Source organism: the organism of the source record quoted next, unplaced genomic scaffold (assembly GCF_019419815.1).
Source record: "Pyrus x bretschneideri cultivar Hongxiangsu unplaced genomic scaffold, Pyrus_bretschneideri_v1 Contig6, whole genome shotgun sequence".
Classification (NCBI taxonomy): Eukaryota; Viridiplantae; Streptophyta; class Magnoliopsida; order Rosales; family Rosaceae; genus Pyrus; species Pyrus x bretschneideri.
Window position 1 is genome coordinate 2519102 of NW_025999798.1, and position 25004 is coordinate 2544105.

Here is a 25004-nt window from a genome sequence, read left to right on the forward strand (position 1 = left end):
AATTCAAGTACTTTTTAATTTTTCTGTCAAACGCTCTAACAACGCTTACAATTAGTCATTCTGACACTTTCAAACATATACAATTTCGACATTAGAGGTGTTGTTATTAGTACTAAAAAAAATTCTTGTACAAATATTATTTTATACGTCAATAACACCATCCCTTTAAAAATGAAAAGACTAAAATATGTAAGTGAAGATCCAATGACTATGATAGATTCAATCTACAGGCCAACGAATGGTCACAATAGATCTAAAACAGACTAAGCGAGTCCTACGTGTTTGTAAAATGGTTGCAAAGCATGAGCATATTGTTTCCCCGCATCTGTCTCCCTCCTCTTCCTCTTCCTCTTCCTCTTCCTCCTCCCACTTCAATCTCTCCCTCTCTCTCTCTCCCTCTGCGATCAAAATCATGAAATCCTCGCATTGATTTTGTTTCCAACTTAATTAAGCGTCGAAGAAGAATTAGTTAATCATAATTAACAATGGACTCGACGACGATTTCACATCTTTCACACGGATCGATTTCGTCGAGCATCGGAGACTCGTGGGAACTTGAAGGCAATCTTCCGCTCAAAGATCGCCTCAAGGCCTTTAAAACCAACCAGTTCGACCCCAATGTCTACGTCACCACCAAATGCCACACCATGAGTGAGAAGGTCCCCAATCTCTCTCCCTCTCTCCCTCTCTTGATTTTCATATTTTTCAAGAAAATAATGCACGGGAATCTTCACAAATTAGGAAAAACAAAATGGGATTTTCGTAATTATGCATTTAATCGTGTTCACTAATAGTTTTAGTGATGCATGGCGAAGAATTTAGAGCTAGTTATAATTCATTTACGGAACTATTTGCCTAATGAGATGGACTTACATGAAATGGGTTCATCGGCACCATAGCGTTCAAAACCATTTGTATATGTGGAGTGTATTAGTGGTTTGGGACGCTGTGGTAGCGGTGAACACGTTCCACCTAAGACCAAATCCTACAGCACAACAAACAGGGTCTTACAGTTTCTGGGTTGGAGATGATGACAGGAAATAAAGCATCTTCACTCTTACCTTGTTGACCTAAAGAAGGCGTCTGCAGAAGAAATGCGTAAAAGTGTTTACGCTAATTATCCGGCATTTATCCGGTGAGTGAGCATAATTTTCTTTGAATGTAATGACGATGATTTTTTAGTAGACGTGAATTAGGCCAGTTGCTTAATCATGAGGGTATTTCCAATTTCCTCAACCCTTATATTGGAACTTTAGAATTTTCATAACATATTACACCATGAAAGTGTTTGTATTGGTTCATTTGCAGTACATCAAGGGAAATCACTGAACTTGAGGGACAACTCCTTTCCATGAGAAATCTACTTTCTAGTCAGGCAACTTTAGTTCATGGTTTATCTGATGGAACTCGAGTTGATTCATTGTCCACTGGCAACGAAGATTTAAACGACGAAGACATATTAGTAGAAAGTAAGGAACTTTCTGAGATTGAGAACTGGTCAGGAGAATTCGAGGACACCCTCGAGGTTCTATTGGCTGAAAGAAGAGTGGATGAAGCGTTAACTGCCTTGGACGAAGGGGAACGCGTAGTGCAACAAGCTAAAGACAGGAATAAATTGACCCCAGCTGCATTCTTGTCACTGCAGACTACCATCACTGAACAGAGGCAAAAATTGATGGATCAGCTGGCGGAGACAATGAGCCAACCTTCCACGCGCATCGTTGAGCTTCGCCCAGCTGTTCTAGCTCTCAAAAAGCTCGGGGATGGTCCCCGTTCACACACGTTGCTGCTCAATGCTCACCATCAAAAGTTGAAGTCTAATATGCAAGGTCTTAGCTTATCTAGCACTTCATATGGAGGAGCATATATCGCTGCGCTTTCTCAACTGGTCTTCTCAAGCATTGCCCAAGCGGCAAGTGACTCCCTGGCAGTTTTCAGTGAGGAGCCCGCTTATACATCTGAACTTGTCACTTGGGCAGTCAAACAGACCGAGGCTTTTGCTCAGCTCCTCAAAAGGCATGTTCTGGCTTCATCAGCAGCTGCCGGGAGTCTAAGAGTTGCCGCAGAATGTGTTCATATATGTTTGGGACACTGTTCGCTATTAGAGGATCGCGGGTTGTGCCTCTCTCCTGTCTTATTGAAACACTTTAGGCCATTCCTTGAGCAGGCATTGTACTCCAACTTGAAAAGAATTGAACAGAGCAGTGCTGCATTAGCTGCTGCTGATGATTGGATGCTTCTTTATCCACCGGTAGGCTCACGCCTTATGGGTTCGACTTCATCTCTTACTACTATGAGCCAAAACCAGCCAAAGCTTTCAAGCAGTGCTCACAGATTCAGTTCAATGGTTCAGGTGATCATTTATCTCACTTTTACTTTAATACTTCTTCTGAGATTTCCAACTTAATTCAATTTGTCACTATCACGGCGTTAGGAAAACGGGATGGCATAATTTTGGCTATGCAGATAGCTTCTGAACTACTAATTTGTGCTAATAATATCTAATGGATTTAGGAACTTCTTGAGGATGTGGTGCCGCTTGAGACCCTGCAGTTGGATGGTCCGGCATTAGAAGGCATTTTACAAGCGTTCAACTCGTATGTAACTATACTGATGAATGCAGTGCCTGGTTCAGCGGAGACTGAGGAGAACTTGGAAGGATCAGGACATAAACTTGTTAGGATGGCGGAGACAGAAGCTCAACAGCTAGCTTTGCTAGCAAACGCATCATTGTTAGCAGACGAGTTGCTACCACGAGCTGCTATGAAGCTTTTGCCCCTGCAGCAGGGTCAGCAGGCTAATAAACCAATGGAAACCCCTAAAAGATCTTCGGACAGAGGAAATCGTGTCCCAGAACCTAGTAGGGAATGGAAGAGGAGGCTTCAGCGCTCGGTCGAGCAATTGAGAGACAGCTTCTGCAGACTACATGCCCTTGATCTCATCTTCACAGAAGATGGGGACACGCGTCTCAACGCGCAAATGTATACTAGCATGGACGGAAACCTAGACCCCGAATGGTTCCCATCTCCGATACTTCAGGAACTTTTCGCAAAATTGACAAACTTGGCGAACCTTGCAACGGATATTTTTGTGGGGAGGGAAAGGTTTGCGACTATCCTACTAATGAGACTGACTGAGACTGTGATCTTGTGGCTTTCAGATGACCAGAACTTCTGGGCAGAAATTGAAGGGCCAAAGCCATTAGGCCCTCTCGGCCTTCAACAGGTATAAACATACATGAGAACAAAAGTAGCTTAATTGACTAAGAGTGTTCAGCCCCTCACCTAAGTCCCAAGTTTGATTCCCTCTTCCCCCAATATCGCTTGTGAACAATTCTTTATTTAATTTGTATGCAGTTCTATTTGGATATGGAGTTTGTGTTGCTTTTCACATCGCAAGGCCGGTACCTTTCCCGAAATCTGCATCAAGTTATAAAGAACATCATTGCTCGAGCCATCGATGCAGTGACTGCTACCGGAATAGATCCATACAGGTATGCATAAGAGAAAGATTCTAAACAAACTGGCTATCTATATAATTACATCGTCTGATGAGAAAAGTTGAACATAATCTTATTTGCGGCGAGATTGATAGGCATATAGTTGTAAACAACAGGTGACACCTCGGAATCTCTTTAGGGACTTGGAATCAAATGGCACCATTGTAAATTAGCATTGGTCAGTGTAACCCTAACGATAAAACTATTTCTTTTGGGCAGTGTTTTGCCGGAAGATGACTGGTTTGCCGAAGTAGCTCAAATAGCAATAAAGATGCTGACAGGGAAGGCCAACTTCTCGAACGTGGAACAAGATGTCACGAGCCCTAATCAATCTGCAAGATCTTCTCATGGAAGTGAGACCGGTTTTTCTCAGCACTACAGAGAGTAATTATATTCATTCAGATTCTACATTAACAACAATAAAACAGATCTTTTTTATTATTTTATTGGTGGTCATTTTTCCAATTAACACATCTTATGATGTTTACCGATTTGAAGGCGTTGGAGAATAAAAACCTACATCGGGAATATGACAAAAGATATACAGTTAAGATGTGAGAGATTTCACTTCTAATATCATTAAAGTTTTTTTTTTGATAAAACTCAACATTTACTAATAAATTTACCAAATTAGTTTTCTCATAAACGATTATGGCCCTTTCAAACAAGCTTTAGGTGTGGAAAAGAACATTAGATGGATAAAGTAGCAGAAAATTTTCAATAGGTTGCCAGACTACGTGAGACTTGAAAGCAACGGAATACTATACCATCTCTCGAATGGCGGATCCATAGAGCTACTATAATTATAAGATATAAGAAGTAAAGAAAGAAGCCTACTTCGATCATGTTCATCTTCCTTTCGTACATTCATGATATTGCTTTCGCATGGCTCTTAAAGGCTCAACTAAATGAACTCTAATGGATTTATCTTGCTCCATGTGATTTTTGGGAGAGTAATCAACTGTACATGTAGTTTGGACGTCAGGATGTATTTAATTGAAAATTTGAGAGATTGTAATTCTTTTAAGGTATTCAATCAAGATTTTAAGTGATTATCTTAAATTCAACGTATATTCAATTAGGATTTAAGATGCCACTTAATACTATGGTCTAGTGGTATTTCTCTTTACTTGTAAATGAGAGGTTTTAGGTTCGATTTTCGCCAAATGTGAATTTGAACCATAATAAGCCTATTGTGAGGCTTAGCCCTCATAAATATTCAATTAATTTCTATGATTTATTGCCACTTGTGTCCAAATGCAATCAATTTCAAATCTCCCTTGTTGTTGACCAAAAAAAAAACCTCTCTTAAAAAAAAAAAAGGAATTTATTGAGAAAGTTTTCTGAAATAGTATATGAATTAAACTAATAGGATGACTAGTAATTTATTGAAATAAAAATTACAAAAATGTTTTATATATGTGGCTACTGAGTTTCCTGTGATATCTAGGTAATTACTAATTTTCTCTCTTGGAATAATGCTATTTTTGTATCTGGAATCGTAGACGTTTAACTTGGAAAAAGAAAATCACAATCGTGAGGAAATACATGGAAATTGAGAAAAAGAGGATCTCAATTTTATGATTTACTTTTATGAGAATTTGTTATCCATATATATAGATATATTGTTATATAGTCTAGTGTATTTCTCAAACCATTCATATTGTTATCAAAATTTGTGGTTTAATTTTTCCATCCTTTGGTAAAAAATGCAGGAAGTATTGGTTAGCCTTTTGATGATTAGTGTTGCATTGTCTCAGTTGATTGATATTGGATATAGTGAAACAAGATATAATGTTCTTGATTATGGTGCAATTGGAGATGGCCAAACGGATGATTCCGAGGTAACTTCTCTTGTTACTTTCTTTTCACATTCGTATATGTTTTATAGTTATATATGTTTTTGTATGGTTCTCTTCATAAAGTATTGGAAGGGGTTGTGTATTTTTAATGGAATGATACGAGGTAATGCAACACATATTCTCTTGTTTTTAGTCTCCTTGAATGGTTCATGAATTTTGGTAACGCACCCATGCTAAAATCACCACACTACTAATTCAGACTATAAGTTTTACGCAAAAAATAACTTCTTAGTGAATAGTCTCTGGCGATATAAGTATTGCGGAACGAAAATGCCAATGATAATTTTATTTTATTTTTTCATTTTACATTCTCTTACTCCTTTAGTTAGGGAAAACTGAACCTAATTATGGACCATTGTTCTACTTGATATAGGCTTTTGTAAAAGCATGGAAAGCTGCATGCGGAACAGCTGAAGCTGGTGACTTAACAACACTCATTGTACCTCCAGAAACATTCTCATTGCAGCCTGTGATATTTGCAGGCCCTTGCACTTCTAAGACAATGCATTTTGTGGTACACCTAACAAGGACATGCTATTTCTTCATCTTTTAATTTCCATTTGTTGCTTCTTTTTCATCATCCGTGGCTAATGACCTTTAACTACGTGAAAGTCGTATTACTGTTATTACTGACCATTGCATCCAGGAGTCAGGACTAAAATTTTTGAAAATGGTGTAAATTTTCCTTGATTTCGTATTGGTTGCGGGGAATAGGTCCTGGGGAATGTGGTGGCACCCAAAACGCTGGATGCATGGAAGGAGTGCACATGGCTGGCTCGAATTTGTAGGTGTGACCAATCTCATAATCAATGGTTCAGGAACAATCGACGGCCAGGGTTCAGCTTGGTGGAGGAATGAGAAGAACTGCAAAAGACCAAAGGTTAGTTGATTTCGCCAATTTACGGACCAAATAGGTGGTTGAAATTCATTATTTAATCATTTAAATACACAAAATTGACACTTATCGACACATTTTGTGATGTGCGCATACCCACCGTTATAGACCTTATATTAAAAAGTATACAAGCAGCGGCGGAGCCAGGAATTTAAAGCGATGGGGTCAAAATATAGTTTTAAAAAATTCATCATACTTTCATTTATAATTGTCCACGACGTGTTCTCATACTTTGGAAACATCGTATCACAACATTATTATCAATGGAATCAAATACATCTTTCTTAATGTACACAATCAATCTATCATTCAACCATTAATCACCCATCTTATTAAGATGTGGATTCTTCATAATTTTCATCACCGAAAAAACTTTTTCAATTGAAGCAGTCGCAACAGTTAAAATCAGTACTAATTTCACTAGCAAGTACACCAAGGGATATTATCTGTTCCTCTTTGTCTCCACCAACTTTTGTGCAAAGCTACTAATTCCTTTCAATACAGAAAACTCATTATGCAAACGACATAGCTTTGTTAAATTAAAAACGTATTAATTAAAAATTATTTTTTACTTTTTAGGGATAAGTTTAGAAAAGGATAAGTTTACAAGGCAGCGTGCTGCTGCAATGCTGCTGTTGCAGTGCTGCTATACAGGTTCATAAAATTTTCAAAGGGATAACTTGACAAGGTTATTAGGGTCAAGGGATGCCAATGCCCCCTCATTGGATCCGCTAGTGTATACAAGTAAATATATTAATTTCGTGTGTCTAATAACATTACTCTTATTGCAAGTGGTAAGAGCATACCCCCCTCTATGCTCAGTTTCCTATGTTTCGATTCTCCTACCCTAGTGTTGCTTGTATCAAATAAAATCATTACTCGTACATGATAGCACATGAATTTGTTTGTATCTTTTTATTATAATTTTATATTACTCAATTAAATTTTGATTTATTACAATTACTGCAGGGTATAAACTTTCACAAATGTGATAATCTTGAGTTAAATCTACTTACTCATGTAAATAGCCCAGGAGCTCATATTGGTATAAACCAGTGCAACAACATCGATATCCACCATCTTACTATAAGTGCACCTGAAGATAGTCCAAACACTGATGGAATTGACATCTCAAACTCTACCCATGTCAATATTCACGACACTTATATTGGAACTGGTAATTAATTTAAATTTGATTTATTTTGTAAGCAAGCATGTAGCCAAATCAATTTCTTTGCATTTTGTTAACAGGAGCTGACTGTATAGCTATCCACACTGGCTCTTCCGATGTCAACATTACCAACATTGCATGCGGACCAGGCCATGGAATTAGGTTTATCCAGAATAACCACAGAAGAGAATGTTATGTGAATTTTATTGACAACGTACTAATTAGATGTTGAGCATCTAAAAATTAAGTTAAAATTCTTTTTATGAACAGTGTGGGAAGCTTAGAATCGCACGGGGCTTATGAAGCCGTGGGAAATATTTACGTGAAAGGTTCTAGTTTCAACAGAACTCAAAACGGAGCAAGAATCAGGACATGGCCGGTAAAATTAATTACAACTATGTAATCGAAAAGAATTCCAGTGTGTGTGTGTGTGTGTGTGTGTAGTTAGTAAATATAATTTCAGTCTCTAATTAAATTAACATACATTTTACTCGTTTTCTGTGTTTGATCGATTCACTGAGATATCATCCTTGTTAATTTTCACAGGGAGGATCTGGGTATGTCAAGAATATAACTTTTGAGGACATCACACTTACTGCAGCTAAAAACCCCATCATCATCGACCAATTTGATTGTGATGATAAACACGGTTGCACAAATAAGGTATTTTGCTTTAAATATTCTTTCTTTAATTTGAAGTGTTGGTTCAATAATCAAAACTGTGAACCTGTGCATGTAAAACATTCCACGTTAATTACCACATAGTCTAATAAGATAAAATATTTTCACGGATATTTTTACCAGGTTAACATATTTAAACATGTTATTAGTATCATTGTGTAGACACTATATGCTTCCGCACACTGTAAAATGAAAAGAAACAAAGTAGACGAGAAAATAATGCAAGGTCTAAGTTCTAATCCTGCTTTTTTGACCTAATCCTACATTTTTCTGCCCTAATTAATTATCATGCTTCTTTTCCCTAGTGCTACACCAGTGCCCTAATCCTACATTAAACAATTACATACATAGTCTAATAAGAGAAAAATTCAAGGTTTATATTTGTTGACACGGGCTTGACTTGTTCCGAATGTTGATGATTACCACAGACCTTATCAGCTGTGTCGGTGAGCAATGTGAGATACATTGGTTTTGAAGGAACATGTGGTAACGAGGAGGCGATTGTGTTGAACTGCAGCCAGATTTCAGGCTGTCAAAACATCGTTATTGAACATGTTAGCATCACCTCTGCGGTTCCTGGGAAGAAGGTTTATGCAACCTGCAAACATGCAAAAGGAACTTGCACTGACACTAATGTGCCCGTATCTTGCCTCAAGGGAAATCCAAACTCAATTGCTCCATAGCTTCAACGTCTCCTAACCCTAATGTTGTAATTCCTTGTGACCGTGTAATAAGAGGCTTATTGTACTCTCTCTTTTTGTTGGAGGAAGTTTTCAATGTGTAAGAGTTAATTCTGGCAAAAATTAATATACTGCAATAAGCAACACACCTAACTCAATAATTCACGTATGTTAATTGTCTTATAGAGATTAAATGGGAAATGGAAGCACATGTGAATTGGTATAGATTAGAGAACATGGCTGGAAAATAAAACCAAAATACCCTTTAATTTACTAGAAGAAGGAGAACTTTTCCATTTTTCTGATTTATTGGACCAAAATAAGCAAGCCATCACATGGAGGGCTGTCTATCATGTGCAGACACTGATATGCTTTTAAGCACCATACACTGTAAAACGAAAAGAAACAAAATAAAATAGAAAATAAGGCCAGTTCTAAGTTCTAATTAATTATCAAGCTTTTTTGACCTAGTCCATTTTTTCTGTGAATTTGCTTCTTGCCCTAATCAGATACTAATTTTTTTTAATTATCGTGTTTCCTTTCCCTAAGCCCTAATCCTACATTAAACAATCACACGATACATACATGATTTTCTTTATACACACAAGACTTTTACGATCACAAATAATACATAAAAATTTGCGATCACAAATAATACTCAAAAATCAACTCCTAAAGTACAAAGACAGGTTCACAAATAAAACACAATATGTACTTTCCCAATTCTAATCTTGATTTCTCATGGCTGTCCATACTACTAGAGTGCAAATTAATTAAATTATATTGGCACCTTAATGCAAAGACCAAAATGGGTTAAGTTTTTAAACATACCAAAAATAATACAAAAAAATTACTCTCAAGGTGTAAGACAAGTTTACAAATATTTGTAAAGGTTGGAAGCCTAGAAGTCCCACGGATTATTTTTTAGATCACCGACTTTGCTTTGATGTACAGTTTTCACTTGGGATAAAAAAAAATTATAATAAACATGGTAGAGCAAATAAGGTATTTTGCCTTATATATTATTTCTTTAATTTGAAGTGTATCAATTATTCAATATGGATGGTTATTTATAGGGTAATTAATGTTATTTTTCATTAAGTTGTCAAAACTATGGACCTGTACCTGTATTCACATTCAAACATGGCAATGTAAAACTTTCCACGTTACCAAAGTCTAAAAGAGAGCATAATTTCACGGTTTATATTTGTTGACATGGGCTTATCATTCTCTCTTTTTCTTGGAGGAAGTTTTCGATGTGTAAGAGTTAATTTTGGCAAAAGTTGATAATAAAGGGAGAGATGTACTGCAATAAGCAACACACCTAACCCAATAATTTACGTATGTTAATTGTCTTAAACAGATTAAAGATTGGAAGTCCTCACTCGAGATAGAAGTCCTAAGGATCATTTCTTGGGTCACCGCTTTGATTTAATATACAGTTAACTCGAGTACCCAACTGTCTCATGTAATACCACGTTATATAATAAAAATTTACAAACTTTTTGTATGATTGATGGGAATTAGTCTGACATTAATGTGTACTAGAGAACAAATTAGATTGATTGGATACAGATTAAAGATTGGAAGTCGTCACTCGAGATAGAAATCCTATAGATCATTTCTTGGGTCACCAGCTTTGGTTTAATATACAGTTTAACCTAGTATTAAAAAAATACGTTACTATCTCATGTAATACTACATTATACAATACAAACTTACAAACTTTTTGCATGATGGACGAGAATTAATCTGACGTCAATGTATACTAAATGACAACTTAATTTGACTGAATTGGACGCTACGTGTGAATATCACTCCAAATGACATTCTACTATTAGATCGGGTCATTATGGTGTACTTGGTCGATCTAAGTCTTTCATATTATATTAAAAAATACTTTTCCGGTTTTTCTAGGATTACATGCACATGATTACCATGCACTACCATGCACTAGTCTGACGGTGTCTATAAATATTAAGCCCTAAGATACAAGCTGAACACGCATTCTCCTAAAATCCCAAATCAATTAAGCAAACAGAATACTGATGAAGTTTCTTTGGGTTGTACTACTCATCACCCTTTCTGCACTTGGGGAGGGAAACACAACCCCCAACCAAGCATGCAACCCCAACGACCTCAAAGGCCTAAGCAATTTCAAGGCTGGGATTCCCATCGACACCTCCGGCCGCCTAGCGATGTGGGTTGGCGGCGGTTGCTGCGAGTGACAAGGCATTACTTGTGACAACAGGACCGGCAGAGTGATTGGAATCAGCCTTCCAGGGTGGATCACAAAAGATGATGAACCTTTCCTCGCCCGTATGGTAGGCACTCTCTCTCCTTCAATAAATCTCATTTCATTCCTTGAAGTCCTGAATCTTGGTGAGAACTCTGACCTCACCGGAAACATCCCAGAACTCATCCTTCCGAACCTCCAAAGGCTTTACCTCTATTCAAACAGTTTCTATGGACCTGTGCCTGATTCAATTGCAAGCTTGACGCGTTTAGTAAGTCTGGATCTTCATAACAACTCTCTGAGTGGTCACATACCGCAGGGAATTGGTCAATTGCAAGTCTTGCAAGACCTTGATTTTTCAAACAATTTTTTGTCTGGTAAACTTCCCTCTTCCATGGCTAATCTGTCTGCCATTAGAAATCTAGGGTTGGACTCTAATTTTCTTGAGGGGCCAATTACATTTCTGTCGATCTCTCCGAAAATGTCTCATCTCCGGCTTATAAGGCTGCAGGATAATAGTCTTACTGGAAAAATTCCAAAATTCATTGGCCAACTCCCACAGCTTGAACACCTCCTCCTTTCTCGGAATATGATTGAAGGACCACTCCCTTCTGAGATGTCTTCTCTTAAACATCTCGAAACACTCGATGTTTCTTTCAACCCATTGAGGCTCTCTGCCATCCCGAAATGGCTCCCAGAGTTACCGTCACTTCTTCGGATTTTCTTGGCGGGGTGCGAAATCCAGGGAGAAATTCCAGAGCTCTTTCCAAGTGCAATACAAGAATTGGACTTATCAGTCAACAATCTCACCGGAAGCATTCCTACACGCTTTGGAGATGAAAACTTTCAAATGCTCTTCTCATTGAACCTATCCAAGAACGCACTCGTTTCAAACATCCCCGAGTCAATTGGAAACTTGAAAAGGTTGATATGGCTTGACCTTCACGCCAACAAACTATCTTCCAACTTACCAGAGGCGTTGGGAAATCTGATCAAGCTGACCAAGCTCGAGCTGCAGCAAAACCAGTTTTCCGGAACAATTCCAAACAAGTTTTTGAAGCTGAAGGATTTGTGGAAATTTGATGTATCGGACAATCTTCTGGAGGGGAAAATCCCGGAAGGCAAACCATACAGTGACTTCCCGAAAAGCTCCTACTCCGGAAACAAAGGCTTATGCGGAAAGCCTCTCCCTCCCTGTAAGAAGACTTGAAGGCCTCCTATCTACGTAACTAAATAACTTTTCTTTCGTTCATGCTCAGGTTTATGGTACGTTAAATATTAAGCATCGGCATTTAAGTAGTTAGAAAACTGAAGGATGCTTGTTGCCTCAGTTCACTGGAGATTATGAGTCTATAAAACTACACAAAAGATGACACAATTTCTTCTTGATTTGAAGTGTATTAATGGTTAAATACGAGATTTACATTGTCCCATCATTTACAGGGTGTCAAAGGGGATCTTGGATCAACCCTAGTCGGTGGTAGTTCATGTAGTCAATTCCGTTTAATCGTATACAACATAAGATCTGCTCCGGCAACTCTTCGGGTTTGTTTCCCTGTTTCGAAATGCAAATATAAGATATAGATGAACAACTCCAAAAGGCCAGCAAAAGAAAGAATTAAGGGATTGATAATGGAAGTTTAACTTGCTACTGGGAAAAATTACCTGAATCGTGAGCCCGACATCCAAAATGCAGTGCTTCAGTCTATCTAGGAACGCTTCAAACCCTTTCCTAGAGATATAACTAAATCTGTGCATATCCAAATCAATCTCGAGGTAGTTTTCTCCCTGAAATCCATTACAGTTAGCAAGAAAAGAAACACTTAAGAAGCCATATAAATCGAAGGCGAATTTTGAAGACTGAAGTCAAAAATTAAAGTAATCCAGACAGGCTCACCATGTAAAATTCATGTTGAGGACGAGAAAGAACCGGCTTTTCATTGTAAGCCTGCATAAGTTTCCGCTCTGGTGCACTCAAGTGAAGATCTTCCACATTAGCAACACGTCCCAAAATTTTCAACCGTTCTCGAAAGGATGCAATTGTGTCCACAGGAAAACCTTTGACCTTTTCTACTTCATCGTCAATTACCCTCTGGCATGAAAATAGGCATGAGCGTGAATTAAAAAAAAGTTTACGCAATCTGCTGGGATGAATCACCCAGCATCATCTCTGATGGAAAAGATATTTCCAAAACAAAAGGTTCGGTATGAAATGGGACTACAACAAAAACTTCAAAAGGCTCCATCTTACTCTGATATTTTCTTGAAAATTAGGTGGAAGTTCTTTAACGTACATATCGTTAACCTTAAAGTACAAAACAAAATTCATTCCTTCTCCATCCGTCTCACCCTGAAAAATTGCGGCAGGATACAAGGGTACCTGTAGAATCAATGAGAAGGACATTTTTTAACATCTGAATAAGTTTTACACATATCTAGAAAGCAATATCAACTGAATCTCATTAACTAGCCAGAAGGTATCTAAACTAACTACTCATCTTGAACTCAATTTGAGACCTAGCCTGAAAATTGTTGTCACAGGTGGCAGGGTACAAGTCCTCAACCGTTACACCTTATTGGTTATTATTCAACTTATATTCTGAATCCGAGCTGGATAGTCTGAATCCGCACAAGGAGTTAAGTTGTCGTAGGCGCTTAAAAATTATATTACCTGACAAATTTAAAGATGGACAACTGTGCAGACAGAGAGCAATACGAAAGGAGAGAGGCGGGGGGAGGAGAGAGAGATCAAACTTACCTGTACATTTACAACAAGAACAGCAGGAAGATCTCCAGAAGAATTAACAACAGGCAGTTCCACAAAGCGAGCTATATGATCTATTTTTCGCTGAGATAAAAATACATCAAGACCAAATGGATAATATGCAGCATAGCTGGGAGCATGCTCCTTCTTTCTGTCCCTGCAATACACAGGTAAATCTCAAATTTTGAATATAGTGAATCTTATATGTTAATGGATGCCAATTACGATCAATATTTTACTACTGATTATTTTAATATAAAAAAGTGTGAATGTAGCCCTATATGAATGTACATATGTACATGTACAAGTTCTCAAACTAAATGAACACTTTACTCTGCGAATCTTACCTAAAGTAATTCGGCCCCCGAACTTTGAAAGAATTTGGCTCAATATGTGACCAGGAATCAAACATTTTCTTATCTATAGGGCAAAAAGGAACTTGAGAACCTGCTATTGGTCTTTGCAGAAGCATCTTCGAGGAAACTGGAAATATGCGTAAAAAAACAAAAGGTTAAAGGAATTACAATTGGATATGTTTACACTAGACTAAAGAGTCGGAATGCTTACAATGTATGAACGCTAAGAACTACCATCAAACAATATAACATTTACTTAACTAACAATCTACGACCAATTTAGGGAATAACCAAGAGAGATACTACTCAACAAAGTAGGATGATGAGAATAACGAAAATTTACTACAAGATTATATGGTTGCTGTAGATGACAGTAAATCTTAAAGGAATAAGCGGCGCAAGGACAGGTTTCATGAATAACAAGGCTGCGGCTAAAGACTAAAGAAAATGCACACTCAAAATAATAATGATGGCAAAGAAATGAATCCCATGCTTGTTTACCATTTGCATGCCATATTAGCTTATCAAAAGATAGTTCTAGTTCTTACATAAACTTGCATTGGGATGTCCTTCTTTCCATTTAAAGGGAAGTTTTATGGCAGCTTTTTTCCTTGCACTTGGTGGGCTAGAACTCAGTGACCTTCTCTTTTCAACAGGGGGAACAGTTGAAGCAAGAAAAGGCAGACAGGTGCTTGGAAGAATCCCACAATTGTCCAATATTCCTTCCTCCTTGGGAGAAGATTCATCGACAGAGGAGGATATTTCATCGAGGAACACAGGTTGATTTGCTTCAGTTGTCGAATGTCCATCAACATTATTAGCATTCACGATATGATTATTGCTCTTTTGAGAAACCACACTGACAGGGTTGTTTGCAGAATCCCCTGGTTTATGTATCTGATCAGTAGAGGAGGCATGCAGGTCATTAACATTATACTGTTCACAATTGGCATCTCTTACTGACGAATTGCTTGATACGGACACGCGTTCAAATCCATTTAGAGATAACACCTCTGCAAATAAAGATATTTTAGTAATTCAAACCTAAAGACATCAAATTAAGAAAAAAATTGAAAAACAATACAATATCACTGAAATTAGACATCGGTAAAACTTTACCATCCTGAACACTATGGAAATCTTCATCGCATTCTTCGGACTCAAATATTGCAACCGGATCAAACCATGCGTCCTCACTACTTTCTGCGGACGCCATCATATTTTTAACGATAATCAGAAACTATGGACATAGAGGAAATTACAGTACAATGCAATTTGAGAATTACAGTGTTAAGAAAAACAAAAATGCCACCAAAACCCTGACTAGTTTGTCACTAAAAAACTAAGACAACACAATTTTCAGCAGCAACAAATGCACAAGCAATTGCTTCTTGCTGCATATCAAGCATCAACCAACTCCAAGACAGATTTTCGGAGACGGATTCACATAAAGACTCTACCTTTTCCAGAAAATCATAGCTTAAATTAAAAAATTGGTGGTTCTCAAAGAAAATTATAGCTTGTTCTGCGGTCAATTGCTCTATCTCAATTATGAGGTTCTTAATTAGTATCTTAATTACTCACATTATTTTAATTATCAAGAAAATTACTCTCAAGAAAGCTCAAATTTTCCCATAAACAATACAATTCAGCCAAACAAGAAAATCCCAGAACTAAATTCCAGAAAATAACTCAGTTCCAAACAAAAAGGTCCAAAATTTCATCATTTTACAACTTCTAATAACAGAGCATTCTAGAGAGAGATGAAAAAATGGACCTTGGAAAGTGGGGTTGTTGAACGTGGAGCGATCAGGCGGGACGGACCGATCAAACTTGTCCGGCGATCCCTCCGAAAATCGACCGGCCCGACCCGGAGACTGTTTAGCCCGCCCGTCTCTCCTCCTCTTCCGGGTCCTCTTCCGCTTCGACGAGCTCAGTCTCCCTCCGACGCACCCCTCCGGCTTCGACACGCACGCCCCCATAACCCCTTCCCTCCCTCACTCTCCGGCTCAGATATCAACAAAACAACCGTCGCCAATTCACCATAACATAATTATAGAGAGAGAGAGAGAGAGAAACAAGAGAGAGAAAGAAAGTGAGCTGGAAGGAGTTATCGTTTGTTTGTTGGTTGTTGGTTTTTTTGTTTGTTGGAAGCAAAAGGTTGAGGCGGAAGGTTTAATGGCGGGCAGAGTCAAATAAAAGGAAGGACAAAGGTGGGAGGGAGGCAGCGAGCGACGGCGTTAAGGCATCTCTAAACAGGTGGGTGGTGGGGTTGGGGGCGGGACCCGCGACCAAAATGATTTGACACGTGGCGCTATGTGGTTTTACCTGACCCGGGAACGTGTGGGTATTCACCGTCTCTGTGGGATCTCTGTGTGTGTTTCGACGCTGCCGTTCAGCTTACGTTGTCCCGTAATTTTACGTTGAACGTTGTGATGTTGAACTCACGTAAATAACGAGTTTGATTTATTTATAACTGAATTAATGTGGAAATTAGTTTTAAGTATCGCTTCCTCATATCGTTGTATTAAAAGAAACACGTTACAATAACTTGATTAGGTCTCTCTTCAACCACATCTCATATACAAGTATAAGATTATTTATTTTGATCCCATCTGACTATAAGTAGCCCTTAAATCTTGTCACTCAATAGTGCATGCCACGTATAATAACGTCTTATAATTTATACGTAAACATAAATATCTAACTATAAAAATAAATTATTTTTAACGGTAAGGATTGAAGCAGTATTCTTTGTTCCATTTGATTTTTTTTTCCTTTCCGCTCTAATAACGAGTCCAACGAAACGTCGTAGTCTCATAGATAATATATAGTTGTGCTACAGTTCCTCGACAATTACCCTAAGGTCGGCTGTCCTGTATCTACCAGCATCATTTGTCATCTTAAATCATAAATAATAATATTATTAGAAAAAATTAAAAAAAAAATCATTTGTTATTTTAATTATAAATAATATTATTATCATCTCTTAATAACATAGGAAAAGAGAAAGAAAAATAGATAAAGGAGAAACAAACAAAAACGGAAACCCATTTTAATATTTTAACCTTTTGTTTTGTTTTGTCCACTCATTCTTCACCTATCAAAATTGATTTTTTCCCTCCTCTAAAAGATGAAAGATTTGCTTTTGATACTCGATAAATAAAATATAAATTAAAATAAAATCCATGCTTTTATCGTTTTATTTTATGTTTGCAATTGTATAATATTATAGCGGTGTTATCCACACATTACATTTTAATTTTTACATATCTTTCATAATTTCCAACTTTCGAATCAAATAAACTAGAGAGGATCAAAGGATAAAATTAAACAAGACATTGTGTAAAAGGTAAAAAAATGTGTAGATAACACAATCTAATATTATGCTCACTTATACAATTTTGTTCTTTATATTTGTGAGCATGCAGAGCAAAAATGTAATTTGCACGGTGAAGAAAAATTATTGTAATATTTTAGTTTATTGTACCAAGACATTAATTTTAAATTTTATTGTACCAAACCATTAATTCTTTATTTATTATTCAAGGTCAAATTGTTCAATATAAATTTTTAGTTGAATAAACTTTTGTATCATAAATAATATTAACAACGGCATTAAGATTGTTTATCTTCTTTTATTCGAAAAGTTTTCGTTTTAACTTTTTTGTTTTATATAAAAAAAAATTGAATAATTGCAAGTGGTCTTTTACCACTGTAGTAAATGAACTGAGCTCTTGCATGACAGCATGAATTTGAATCTCATATATAGCTAATATAACCTCTAATTTAACAAAATGTATAATTTGACAAAAAAAAAATTGAATAATTAATCTTGAAAAGTACAACCCATGTCACTCATTTTAAATGTATTATATGCACTGATAAAATATCTAAATTACCAGTCATATAATACACATTTCACTTTCGAGTTTGGTACTAAATTAAATATTTTTTAATAAAATAAATAAAAAACATGTGCATTGAAAAATAAAAAATAAAAACAAGATACAAATATAAAAGGACATGTAATGCTAAAGAAATTAAATTTGTATATAAAGTTTTAGAAATTAAAAAACATAAAAGTTGATGATTGATTTATTACTTAAACGTTGATAAATGTGTTTATTTCAATTAGTTACACATCATTTAATTTGTAAATTTAACCTCTAGCATTATTCATAAAAGGACATGTTGGATGGAAGACTAGTCTACTGCCATATATTGTGGCGTGGGTGACGTGGCGGGGGCCCACGTGGCAGCTGTGAAGAGAGTTTTAAACCAATAAGCAAATAATCAAATAATGAATTACAAAGGTCGACACGAAACACTAAAATTAGTAAACTCCATGATGAACGTTCGTGCATGTCCCGGATAGCAACAGCTTTAAAAACTTGAAATGTTTATTCGGCAGTATTTTAAAAATAACTGAAAATGTTTTTTGTGAAAGTGATTTTAAAGTCAATTTTCAATAAAAATTCAAATATATTATATAAAATCACTTGAAATCCTTCCTAAAAAAAAACACATAACCGGTGTTTTTTACAAAAAATGCTTGAACTACTTCTAAGACCGAAAAGCATTTTCACTAAAAATGTATTCAATTATTTTAAAGATATTTCCAAAAAAAGGTCATAATGATACTGTATCATCAATTTTTCTAGAAGATGAACAACAAGAAGATATTTGACACAGGATATATGGGACCTTTGCCTTAGGTGGTGGGGATTGGGACTGGGAATGCCCTGCACGTCCTTCAAATGCTTTGCTTGCCACAACTATTTCATCAATCAATTCCCACACCTTTGAAAATTGAATTTAGTGAGAGAAATTAGCTTTTGTTTCATGTAATGACGGAACCAGAATTCAATGTTTAAGAAAATCATTATATTGATTTTTAAATTCTATTATGCAAATGCAGTAAAATATATCACACAGGTCGCAAATTTAAAACATTTTATGTCACTTCATATTTTTTATAATATTAACATGATAATAAATATTAAATTATGATGTAACAAATAGTTCGTAAAAATTCATAAGAGTCAGAATAGCATTTCCATTGAAAATAATATTGGAGTGCGCGTTACTCCAAAAGATTTAGGTGGGTCTATCTGCCCCATCGACGACAAGCTGGATAAAGCCTGAACATTTTGTTTGCTTCCATCTACTTTATCCTTTGGGATCAACTTTTTTTTAGTCTTACACGGATTCGAAATTTATGGAAGCACGGAAATTGAAAATTAATATTTGGACATACAATTTACATAATTCCTACCAACCTAAACATAGAATCAAGTTATTTTAACGTATTTAGAACGGATTATTCTATTGTTGTTAGAAAACCATTTAATCTTTTCAAAAGCAATTTTAAACAAGAATCGACCTCAATCTCTTACGACTTTTACACATGATTTATGCGTGGGTATGTAATGTATCCAAATCTCCACAACCAAAGTAAAAGAAAGGAATAAAATCTCTACAACCAAAGAGATAAGAAAACAAGTGAAAGTTCAAAGGGAATGGCCGTATCACATTCATATGGCCAAACCAAAGTTGACCAATGTTAAAGTTAGGGGAGGGGCCATTAATTGTCATCTGGGAAGTAGTTAAGTCGTTGATTCACGTGCCGTCCAGGTAAATCTGCACGCCAACTTATGTTGCATCTAGGTTTTACTTTCGGTACGTCTTATTACAAACACCGATCCAACAATCTTCACACTTCGTACATCGCCCATGAACCCATCATTTCATCAACATATGATTTACTAATACCTTCGGAGGGAGGACGAGAGAAACCTAAATGCAATTTTAACATAGCAATATTTAAACTTATCACATATAGTTATGTATTTTAATCTGTACACGTAACATCATGCAATAAATTTGTAATATCATCACTTTAATATCTTAGTTACATCTAAGTCCTCTTTAAACGAGTTAATTGCTCAACTACATGAATTTCTGGTATCTTCAATATCATCACCCTAACGTCTTAGACCATCTTCAAAGGAGATGTCGAATTTTGAACATAAAATTTAAATTTTGACATCTTATGTGGCACTTTCATATCTTTTAAAGTTTTGTTCTCCAACCAAGATATCAAATTAAATTATTATTTTATTATTTTATAAAATAAATTATTAAACTAATTAAAATTTAATAAAGAACTTTTAAAGTTTAATCAGTAATATGTTCATCCTCCTTAATTGAAAAGAAGAAAAAAGTAGGATAATTGTATAAGTCAACTCAACATTAATTATAATAAATGATTAAACTAATTAAAATTTAATAATTAATTAAAAATTACATTTGAAGCTGCTGTCAAATTTGACGGCAACCTCTTTTGATGTCAATCCATGTCATCGTCACATAAGATTTGGTACTTCGGTTAAAGAATATTAGTATCGTCTTTTTTTACTGTTATAGCTAATGTGTACATTTTAGCATGCTCTTAGTCACAATTTGTAAGGTTGGGTATCCCTAATGAATTTTGTAACAATGGTCATCAAATTCAACTTAACATTGTTGTCTCCAAGGAAAACCAGACAACTGGAGTTTAAAATATATAACTTCCTAGGCTTGGATTTTATAACATTATCGCCGAGCTCATAGATTAGGATTTGAATTTGAAACTAATAATAATATAAAAAATATTTTAAAAAATGGAAAGGAAAAAAAAACCAAAGAAGAAATACATGGTCAGCCCGAAAATTAATCAAGGTGGGCTGAAGCCACCATGGTCCAACCTGTTCTACATCTACAACATGAACATTTTAAGAAGAAAATGCGTCGACGTTAGGAGAAAAACTTGACGATTACCTATTTGCTGAAGAAGCTGTGTGGTGGGAGGATCAGTGTAAGCAGAACAATATACAGCATGCTCCAATTGCAACGCCCAAATCTTGGTAATCCTTGAGATTTTAAGATTATGCTTTAGTCTCTTGCATGCTCGTACTTGTATGCTTGTAAACTTTAGTCAAATGTTTAAAATGATAAGGTGGGACTCCCACCGTGGGAGTGTAGACGAACCTAATTCGGAATGTGTAAGGCTTCATCTTGGGTTGTTGAGCACTCTGAATCTATATGCATTGATATTGTGCAATTATCCTGATCATTAGATTACGCAAGAAAGAAATCGATCAATCCGTTTGAGCTGATTGCTAATGCATTAGAAGAATTAGACAAGATTACTAATCATCACAAGTATTCACTGAGAAAACAGATTGTAGGCCAACTCCGTAACTTTCTATCACTTACTGAGATACCTAGAACAGTAGCTTCCAATTGAGGTTTTGAGGAAGCCGACTGTGGGGAACAACAGTTAAACTGCCAGTGCAATGTTAAACAAGATTATTCAATGCAGAATGACCAATCGATGAGTTTTTCAATTTACAACCAGTAAAATTCACTTGCCTCTGACACGCATGAGTCCAAGTTATTGTTCTCTTGTAAGTTGTTCCCAGCTGACTTGCACTTTTGAGATAGATGTGAAGCTGCAAGTTTTTAAAATGTCCATATAAGTAGAGTACATGTAAACATCAACTCTCAACTTTCTTTCTCTTAGAAAGAATAAGTGAAGTAAAGCAGCCCTCGGAAGCAAATTTGTTTGCATCGAACATGGTATTTGAAGTGAGACAATATCTTCACTCACAGTGAGTGTATCATTTTCTTTTTTGATAAGCAAGTGTATCATTTTCTGATACATGAGATTCTAGAAGCAGAAAGGTTTTCATGACAAACCTGTATTTCCTCCGTCGCCAGACCCGTAAGCCTTTTCTTGAGATTTTCCTGTATATTTCTGGACTGCATCTTCAATCCTGGAAAGTTAATAACAATGTTAAGTAAAAATTAATGAAAAACCACCCATTGTGCATCATTGCATTTGTTTATGATCTCCGATAAGAACATATCTCTGCAATCAAGCATTCCTGTTTTCTACAACTTATGCGTAGATGGTAAGAGTATGAGCACTACCTATTATCTTCCTTTGTCAAAATCATATTGCATCCTCCTTGGTGTTCCAGAATTGAGGAAAATACCCCTTTGCCCTGAAAAATAAATTGACGACAGCACCCACAAGGAAGCAATGAGTGTCTTCACTAGAAGATCAATCAGAAGATGTTGGGGAAAGTTCTACATGCATCACAAGAGGCAAAACCATAAAACTTAAGAAGTCACACCATGTATCCATATACATTATATGTTAAATTGTTAATTGACCAATTGGAAATGTGGCGTTCAATAAAACTTTGAATGTGAATTCATCAAGTGAAAGCATGGCAGGTTAAACCTAAAATTAAACTTTTTCTACCTCTTCATTCATACTTTTAACAGTGTCTTGAATCCTCCTTAAGATAATCCCCAAACTTCCAACTTCAAAATGCAATGCCTGATCATGGAGTTCATCAAGTAAGTTTAGAAGTCAATAGCAGAACTCGGTAAGGTCTAGACAAAAACAAAAACAATATGAAATTTAGACCTGTTTTTCTGAAATCAAATTCTGTATGACCGCATCCTTTGCTGATATAACTTTCTGAAGGTAAGGGTGGTTAAGAAGACATTGATAAGAAAATTTTTGGCTAAAACAGTAGACTAGTTTTACGAATCAATCGAACAAATGAATCTCTGATGCATGGATATATCTTCTATTTGTGTGTGGCTTGTATTACAAATTTTTGCTGCCTCCATCTGAGCTTCTAGTTCTGAGATGGCTTTATCCTTTCTCCTAGTCTCGTCTTCATAATTTTTTAGTTTGTTTTCCAGGTCACTGATCTTTTCTGCATAAATTAGTACATGGTCAATAAATTATTAGTGGTTTCAAATTTAACCTTTCCTTCAACAATTTAATAACGTAATTTACAACATCGAAGAATTGATATATAATGATAACTTGGAGTTACCAATAAATACTTGCTCTAACGTGGAAACAGTATCCAATTTGCTCTTTAAGCCTGCCACTGTGAACAAAGCAGTGAGTTAGGAGGAATCTGACGCTGCAACTTCAAATGGAATATAAGCATACAGTAACAATTTAAAATGTTGCTTGCCTACTTCCTCTTTCTCACTAACAACGCGTTGCACATTATCCACGACTTTCTTTACCAAAATTGCCTCCTTTTCTATTGAATCGAATAGCAAAAGATGAGATTTTATCTTCTCAGATACGAAAGCAAGCTTTCTGTCCCTGCATTGAATCGAGCGTTTCATTTCACAAGTGGATTCCTAAACATGAACATGACACCAGTGAGTCATATTTCGGTTAAATAGGTTCGATACAAATTCATCGTGGGATCAAAAACCACTGACAACATTGCATGGTAATCTCTCTCGATGTCATAATTCCCACGAACCTGATAAGCGTTGACAAAATTTTCCCTGGACTGCAGTAGGTTATGAATCGTTCCCTTCAACTCCTTTTGCCTGTTCTCGAGCATAGAATTGTCACTCTGAAGATAACTCACCTGCAAGAACAAGATTCGAAATACAAAAAACAGCTCAATTAAAACCAAATTTGGCTGTGATCTCTAACAAGCATTTCAACAAACACCTTCACCGCAAACATAAACAATTACATAATCCCACAAACCTCTCTTTCGAGTTTCTGTCGCAGCTCATTGGAGTAAGCCAATTCCGCCAGCAATTCCTGCAACTTCCTGCCGCATTCTTCCTCGGTTTGCTTTTGTTTCTGTATCCAAACACTCCGTCAATACGAACAAGTAAACTCAAATTGCAATCGGAGAGCAGCGATTGTTTTTAAAGGGAAACCTGAATAAGAAGACAGAGCTGTTCGGCGGCGGAGCGTTCCCTTTCCTGAATGTGTGAATTCATAAAGAACGGTGAGGGAAAGGGAGATAATGGAGGTGGCGGCGATGAGAAATCTTACTCGGAGTTCTTGGACATCGGAGATCAGAGTTTGAAGCTGGAGCTTGAATTTGGAGAATTTCAGCAACTCCATTTCCGTCTAGTGTAAAATAATAAAATTGTTTGGATGGCCGCCGGAAAAATGGCCTTCACCGCTTTTAATTCGCATTTGATTTTCCCGCCACTGAAATTTCGCGTCTTTTTTTTTTTTTTTTTTTACGGTTTTTTCGTTTTACCTCTCATTTGACGCGAAATTTAACTTTTAAAAATCATCTAACTGTTAAAAATAATCCAAGTTTTAATTAATTACCTTATTGAAAAATTAGTTGAAGTGTGAACTCTCTCTCTTCTTTTATATATTAAACCAACATATGGGCACACACAAAATGTGTGTCATAATTTTGTATTTTTGTTTTTTAAATGGAAGGAGAGAGGGAGGGAGAGGGAGAGAGGGATGGGAAGAGTGGGGAGAGAGCATTGCTTTTGGTGAGTAAATTGTAGTAATTGTCTTTTAACTTTAATTAAATTGGAGCAATGACCTCTCAACTAAAAATCTCTTACCGTTGGTCTCTCAACTCATCAAAATGTGTAGCTATGGTCCATTTCGTCAACTCCATCAAAATTCTATCAAAATGAGTTATGTTGGAATGACCACTGTTACAATTGTGTTAAAATTAAGAGACCATTGCTCCAATTGGATTAAAGTTGAAGGACCATTTCTTTAGTTGAATTAAAGTTGAGAGACCATTGATACAATTTTTCATATTTGCTTCTTGATTTAGCCTCACGTGCATGACACATGACTCATTTGACAGAAGTTTTAACAGAGTTGACAAAATGATCATAGATGCACGATTTGATGAATTGAGGGATCAATGGTAATAGATTTTTAGTTGATGGATTATTGCTACAATTTACTCTTTTATTTTTTTTTAATTAAAAATGTGTTAGAATCACGTGTAGCCGTGTAGGTGAGGTATTGAAATAAATAAATAA

At 36.2% G+C, this 25004-nt stretch overlaps 5 protein-coding genes across 5 annotated transcripts; 3 read left to right on the forward strand and 2 right to left on the reverse strand.

Moving 5' to 3' along the window:
- Positions 1–126: 126 nt before the first annotated feature.
- LOC125471641 (exocyst complex component EXO84A-like) lies at positions 127–3949 on the forward strand. Its single transcript, XM_048572321.1, has 6 exons — positions 127–659; positions 1038–1135; positions 1309–2353; positions 2515–3225; positions 3357–3493; positions 3719–3949. The coding sequence occupies exons 1-6, from the start codon at positions 486–488 to the stop codon at positions 3885–3887; spliced, it is 2334 nt and encodes a 777-aa protein (XP_048428278.1). The 5' UTR covers positions 127–485; the 3' UTR covers positions 3888–3949.
- Positions 3950–5208: 1259 nt separating this feature from the next.
- Positions 5209–8791, forward strand: LOC103950962 (polygalacturonase ADPG2-like). The gene is made up of 8 exons (XM_048571689.1): positions 5209–5343; positions 5735–5875; positions 6180–6241; positions 7285–7433; positions 7508–7589; positions 7698–7806; positions 7974–8090; positions 8537–8791. The coding sequence occupies exons 1-8, from the start codon at positions 5209–5211 to the stop codon at positions 8789–8791; spliced, it is 1050 nt and encodes a 349-aa protein (XP_048427646.1).
- A 1740-nt stretch (positions 8792–10531) lies between these two features.
- On the forward strand, positions 10532–12460 carry LOC103950902 (systemin receptor SR160). Its single transcript, XM_009362149.3, is given in 1 exon segment — positions 10532–12460. A coding segment is annotated over 1 exon segment (1398 nt). The 5' UTR covers positions 10532–10836; the 3' UTR covers positions 12235–12460.
- Positions 12395–16484, reverse strand: LOC103950901. The gene is made up of 9 exons (XM_009362148.3): positions 15922–16484; positions 15264–15347; positions 14693–15157; positions 14136–14271; positions 13783–13945; positions 13276–13404; positions 12922–13116; positions 12690–12812; positions 12395–12579 (listed from the first exon to the last, which is right to left on the reverse strand). The coding sequence occupies exons 1-9, from the start codon at positions 16124–16126 to the stop codon at positions 12472–12474; spliced, it is 1608 nt and encodes a 535-aa protein (XP_009360423.2). The 5' UTR covers positions 16127–16484; the 3' UTR covers positions 12395–12471.
- A 4802-nt stretch (positions 16485–21286) lies between these two features.
- LOC103950963 (flagellar attachment zone protein 1) lies at positions 21287–24023 on the reverse strand. The gene is made up of 13 exons (XM_018648305.2): positions 23913–24023; positions 23734–23832; positions 23498–23608; positions 23195–23369; positions 23048–23104; positions 22788–22924; positions 22627–22686; positions 22459–22536; positions 22122–22195; positions 21888–21964; positions 21561–21640; positions 21405–21473; positions 21287–21307 (listed from the first exon to the last, which is right to left on the reverse strand). The coding sequence occupies exons 1-13, from the start codon at positions 23973–23975 to the stop codon at positions 21287–21289; spliced, it is 1101 nt and encodes a 366-aa protein (XP_018503821.2). The 5' UTR covers positions 23976–24023.
- Positions 24024–25004: the final 981 nt, after the last annotated feature.